At 48.0% G+C, this 6,342-nt stretch overlaps 1 protein-coding gene across 1 annotated transcript; it reads right to left on the bottom strand.

Annotated features, from left to right (window-relative positions):
• Positions 1-943: 943 nt before the first annotated feature.
• On the bottom strand, positions 944-3,145 carry LOC135817723 (fez family zinc finger protein erm-like). The gene has a single exon (XM_065330959.1). The coding sequence runs from the start codon at positions 2,622-2,624 to the stop codon at positions 1,674-1,676; it is 951 nt and encodes a 316-aa protein (XP_065187031.1). The 5' UTR covers positions 2,625-3,145; the 3' UTR covers positions 944-1,673.
• Positions 3,146-6,342: the final 3,197 nt, after the last annotated feature.

The following is a 6,342-nucleotide window of genomic DNA, read 5'->3' on the forward strand; positions in this document are numbered from 1 at the left end:
AGCCATGTATTGCTTGGAATAAAATAAATAAATTACATGTACTGGTATATTATGTACAGGACTGGTACATTATTGTATAAGATTGTAGCAGAATGGTATTACCATGTCTGCACACACCTACCTAACGCGGACAGAGAACGCTTTGAATAGAAAGGTTCTGGGGTACGATTTTCCGTGCCAAAATCCGTATGGGCTCTACGGATTTTTTCGAGGCGTGCTCCATACGATTTTTTGGCACAGAGAATCCGTGTGGACTGGCTTTCATACGAACCATGTTTCGTATGGAGATTTTGCGTCATCGGGTGCAGAAAGATTTTTCGCGTACAATTTTGGTACGAGAAACATCGATTTTCGGCGGGTAGTTTTGATTTCGGTACAGATTTTCAAAATAAAGAGGCATAGCGCGGGAATGTACCTGTTTGCGATCGTAACCTAGGCAATGACGGCAAACACATAAGTTCCGCACTCCGGAACATTTCACTGCACAAAAACGACGTATAAAAAATCCGTAGCGCCTCTACGGATTTTGGCACGAAAAATTGGACTCCGGAACCTCTCTAATGACACAATAATACAACGTACGGTAGATAGTCAAATGTCATGGTTTATTCGTTCGCGCACCACACATGCACAACATCACTTGCAATGCCTCTGTGGGCCGTTCTTGGCCAGATCAAGAGTGACAGGCCCTCCCCCCCCCCAAACCCCCGCAGACACCTAGACTTCCCACCCTTTATCTGGCTATCTTGCCTCACACACACACACACACACACACACACACACACACACACACACACACACACACACACACACACACACACACACACACACAAACACACACACACAAACACACACACACACACACACTCTTTCCTCCCCTTGACCGGCAAGAGACGCTCACCTCACTACGCGTACACTGCAAACAGCATGGAGTCCTCGCTGGTAGCTGTACTGGCACCATGTGCCAGAGTGGTGGTGGCTGCAAAGCTAGGCATGAAACAAGACTGTACACAGATTGAGCACCAGTAAAAAAATATTGCTAAAAACACAATACAGAAGCAGAGGCCCATGACAAGCTGTGTGTCCAGCATGCAGGGCAGCCACCTGCTTCAAGTAAGGGCCAAGAGAAAAACACTGACGACCCGTTCAAGTAAAAGCCACGAGACAGAATACTGACGGGGAGACACTGAATCATCACAATACAGGAGCCTTGAGAAGAGGAATATGACGGTGCGCTTCTATACGGAGACAATGCTACGTAGCGTGGTTTGGGGGTGCCTAGACAATGGCGGATATACGGCAGAATAGTGACTGGATAATGCTTTGCTTACAGCTTCCATATACGGTGACTATGTGTGGAGATTTTTATTGCGTGCAAGACAGCCGGTAAAAAATAAATGGAGTGCCCTGGCCTAGGAGGATGTGTGTTGAGGCAATTGGACATAGTCAGGAGTTGCAAGGAACCAAATATACCCTACCAATGTTGGTTATATTCGAAAGTTCATATTAACACCTCCCCAGTAGTGCACTGATGCAAGTCAGAGCCAGGATACAGCATATCAGAGCCAGGATACAGCATATCAGAGCCAGGATACAGCATATCAGAGCCAGGATACAGCATATCAGAGCCAGGATACAGCATATCAGAGCCAGGATACAGCATATCCGGCCTACTAGGACTGGGGGTAGTTTAAGTTTAAGTTTAAGTGCACCGGGCCGCTAGCTGCCGGTGCTGCTGTAATCGAATGCGGTAGGCGCAGATCCTGCATAGCCGGCGCACTAGGAACACCACTAGCTGCCAAATTAGCACCCTGCTGCGGCTGTTGTTGTCGTTGTTGTTTCCCCCCACCGGAGCTCGGCTTCGAATTAGAAACAGGCTTACTAGCAGATCGGCTTACCGCATTGCTGGATTTAGCGGCGGCGCTGGTGGCGGCGGCCCGTGACCAAGCAGTTTTGGCCGAGGCTTTCGTGACAAGAGGCGGTTCTGCGGGCTCGGCCTGTATTGCGTTGGGACCTGGCGGTATCGTGACATTCATCTGATGCGTTTTCAGCTTGTGACGATTCAGATGGTCTCTTCTCGTATAGGTCTTGCTACAGAAATCGCAGGAAAACGACAGGCTCTTATTGTGCGTGCGCATATGCTCGGTCAGCCGGTACTGGTGGCGAACGTGCAGGCCGCAGACTTCACACTTGAACGGTCTTGAGTTTGAGTGTATCAGCTCATGCCTCTGCAGAGTGTACAGCCGCAAGAAGAGCTTGCCACAGACCAGGCATCGCAGCTCTGGCGCGGCCGTACTGCTGGCATCCGCAGCCGTCGGCGATGCTTCTGTGCCTGGTGCTGACGCTGCTGCTGCTGATGTAGTACCTTTGGCCAGATCACCATTGGATGACGCCTTTTCACTCTTCCCACCCGCTGCTGCTGCCGTTTGAGAGCTGCTTGAACTATCCGCCGATGGTTTCGAGGCCGCTTCTTTCTGGCTTACCAGCACGGGACATACATGCCGTTCAATGGAAATTCCAGATGTGAACACCTCTTCACACACATTGCATCTGTAATTGTTCTGGTTCTCTTGCAAGGACTTTGGAGGCCCACTGCTGGCTGATTTCGCATTACCATGGGCCATCTTGAAACGGAAAAGCCTAATAGTGCGAAAAGTCAATTTTTCTCGCGACTCCTTGCACGACTCAGCAGTGCAGCAGGGTCTAGCACTAGGCGCTAGCTAGGGACGAGTACTACTACTAGGGAGAAGCGAACGTCGCACGGCGTATGAAGCAGCTATGTATCCACGCGTTCGCGATCGCCGAGTCCACTGTCAGTGGTGAACAACAACGTCGACAACACTACAGCCACACTACAGGTTATTAGTCCACGAAAACTGCGGCAAGGCTCAGGATATCTCCGGCACGCACGATCGCTGCACTGCACACAAGTAATTAGTTACGGACAAATTAAGTTAGTATTGGTCGATTCCTGCTACAGCAACTCAGCTTCGGTTCAATTCGGACTTTACCAGCATCCATGCAAGGCACAGGCAAACTATAAGTAAATGGAAAGGGAACAATCGACTCCGTTCAAACGCCAGAACACGACGGGAATCTAGCACACCCTGTCGTCAGAAAACAAAACAAAAAGCTGAACTGAGTTGTTCACTGACTGTAAAAAATATTGCTGTGAAAAGTAACACGTAGCCTAGCGCCTAGCCAAGACAGTAGTACATGTACTACTACTAGTACTAGTACTGTAGAGAGAGAAGTGTAGTACTAGTAGTAGTCTGACTAGTCATCATTATTCATGGTCATGTCCGTATGACTCCATGTATGTATGACTATGAGTCTGTCTCTAGTCTACAAATAACTGTCTGTACTGAGGCTGGCTCGATAGATCCAGTCAACAGCGACGCGGACCTGCATGACCTCGATCCACTCAGCACGCACTACTACCGGTAGATCTACGGACCGTCGGTGGATTCTACTAGTAGTAGTAGTACTACTACGAGTAGATCTACACCCACCTACCGGTATTTTTTCCCTTTTTTCGTTTTTGGTTTTGCTTTCTTTCTCTTTTTCTCCCCTTCTCTTCTGGTATCGATATCATGTCTAACATTGGGTGTGGTCCAAGCGAAGGCTAGGCTAACGCCGATGCCAACGCGAAAGCGTTTGGAACAGTCTTCCACCTGATGCGAGAAACACCACGTCCCCCCTCCAGTTCAAGGGTGTGTTGCACGCGTATTGTGTTACTGTACAGTCTGTACCCATATGGTTCAAATGGTCCGCAGGGACCGGGGCTCTGCCAACCGCGGAAGGTTGTAGTAAGCCGTAAGGTCACTGTTTCCGAACACAATGTCCTCCACCTTGTTTCATGCTGTCAATCTAGCTACACGTAGTGCTCTCCAGGCAAAAACATCACCAGGGATACAGACTTACAGAGACGCTCCGTTTCCAGTGCGACAAACACCTCGTGAACACCAGATATGCAGATCGCAGCGTGAGTCAGGGTCGCTCATGGAGGTGCTGAACAAGCGCTGAGGACCGTTGGCGTTGACCATTCTCAACGTTGCTGCCTCCAAGCCATCTACACTGTAATTCGCAAACCCGCGCTGGGGACAGCAATGTGAAGAAGAGTGCGACTTCGGCGATGCTTCGGGAATTGTGTGTTGCTCCCTACATGGGAGCTCGCGTTTTTTTAGGAAGATGTTACTAGTAAAATCCCCAAATCAGCCAGCCGAAAAATTCGCCGAAAACGAGGCCTATCAAAAATCGATAAGTTTTTCGCCGATTTTGGAGGGCTCCTTTGAGTATAGCCTTAGAATTGAGTATCGCCGAAAAACCACCAAATCTTCCAATATCTCACCAATATTGAAGCCAATATGCCAACCATTCTTTTAGCCGATTTCCAATATATTCCAATTCTGCAGTCTTTCCGGCCGATATTGTTCACACCAGGAACTCCGGAGTGGTAAAAGCCCTGGTTCACACTGTACATTCGCAACATCCACAATCGCATCCCACGTCCCGTCATCCATCAAGACGGTGATATCGTTCTCGAGGTTTCTGGGAGGCGAGCAGTGGTGTGTGTGCACCTTTGCCTTTGGCTTGTAATACATGTAACGGCTAAGTAGCAGCCTACTAGTCACGAGTAGGGTCGCCGGATAATGCTAGTCACGAGTAGGGTCGGATAATGCTAGTCACGAGTAGGGTCGGATAATGCTAGTCACGAGTAGGGTCGGATAATGCTAGTCACGAGTAGGGTCGGATAATGCTAGTCACGAGTAGGGTCGGATAATGCTAGTCACGAGTAGGGTCGGATAATGCTAGTCACGAGTAGGGTCGGATAATGCTAACCATAATGCTCCAAAAACTGCCATATAATAATGCTGATTATAATGCTTCAGCAAAGGCTATAATGCTCTCGGTTTAGGACAAAAATGTACGAAAGTCTGCACATTATCAAACTTCCAGGAAATTATGCATATCGTCGATCTGCCACAATATCTCTCACGAGCCCCACCACGTCTTAGCAATATAACACATGATCGCTTCTCCATTGGCTGCTCTCCAGTGCAACTTTGATGCAGGGTTGTGGCAGAATAGCGGGTGTATCAAATCTTTCCCCTAATTATCCATGCAGTGAGAAATGAAACCATTATTGCAAGTAGTCATTCATTGTTGGGATGAAGTTTATCTTGGCAAATACTACTGCCAAAATAGTATTCCAGCCTGGAGACAAGCTGTCACTACTTCCACTCTGTGAATAATGTCTTCATCTTAAACAACACACATGAGGCTAGCTCCTCTGAGACGATGTCAGATCGATATACCTCCCATTTGTGGAAATCCTGAAAACACGTGGTCAGAAGTTATTTTGTGGCTCTTCATCCTTTGCTTGTGCTGTATTCTTCTCCTTGAAAACTAATGCTGTATAGACATGTGATTTGCCACAATACTCTTCTTTTCTGATATCATTAAATTTTGATTGTAGGCCTGGCATTCCAACCGTCCACAACTAACTAACTCGGCAATACGTTCCATCAAGTCGTGACCGACGCCAATAGACCTCCCATATTCACGGAACTTCAGGGAGTCAGGGGCCATTGAGAGAGGAAGTCCTTTCGTATTTTCCAGGCGTTGATGCAGGTTCCGTTTACGACCTGCTACGTTAAGTCGACGCCAGAAAAGCAACCGGTAGTGACGGGCTCCCAGGATCGTTGCTGCTCGCCACTCCCGACATCATCGCACCAAGCCTCACCTATCTTTTCAACATGTCCTTGCAATCGGGTATCGTTCCTCGGGCTTTCAAGCTAGCAGAGGTTCGCCCCCTCTTCAAATCGGGAGATCCTGCTTCACGTGGGAATATAGACCAGTATCTCTACTACCCATTATTTCGAAAATCCTCGAGCGGATTGTACTCGTACAAAACCAGTCACAATGTCATCTTTCCCTTGTTCATGCGCTGCCTGACATGCAGTTTATGTACCGGCATAGCTACTCAACAGAAGATGCATTGTTTGTTTGTTTTTTATTTTTTATTTTTTTACTATGTTCACATTCCCAGCTCGAAAATAATAAAGGAAGACAATGGTACTGAGACTAGGATGAACGTGATAACTATTGAGCAGGGGCTGCACCGAGACGCAGCAGTGATGGTGGGGCATTGATGGCTCTGCTGACCTGAGGTCTCGGCATCACGGCCAAAAACACGCACCAAAATAAAAGATAGAGCTGTACAAGTCAGCAAAGTGAAAAGAAAGGAAGGGTTAACACCAGCGAGTGCGCGGGAGAAACTGTGAGACTATTAACATGTTACAAGGGTTGTGACTGAGAGGAGCATCATCATGGCTGATG

The sequence above is a fragment of the Sycon ciliatum genome, chromosome 5 (assembly GCF_964019385.1).
Source record: "Sycon ciliatum chromosome 5, ocSycCili1.1, whole genome shotgun sequence".
Lineage (NCBI taxonomy): Eukaryota > Metazoa > Porifera > Calcarea > Leucosolenida > Sycettidae > Sycon > Sycon ciliatum.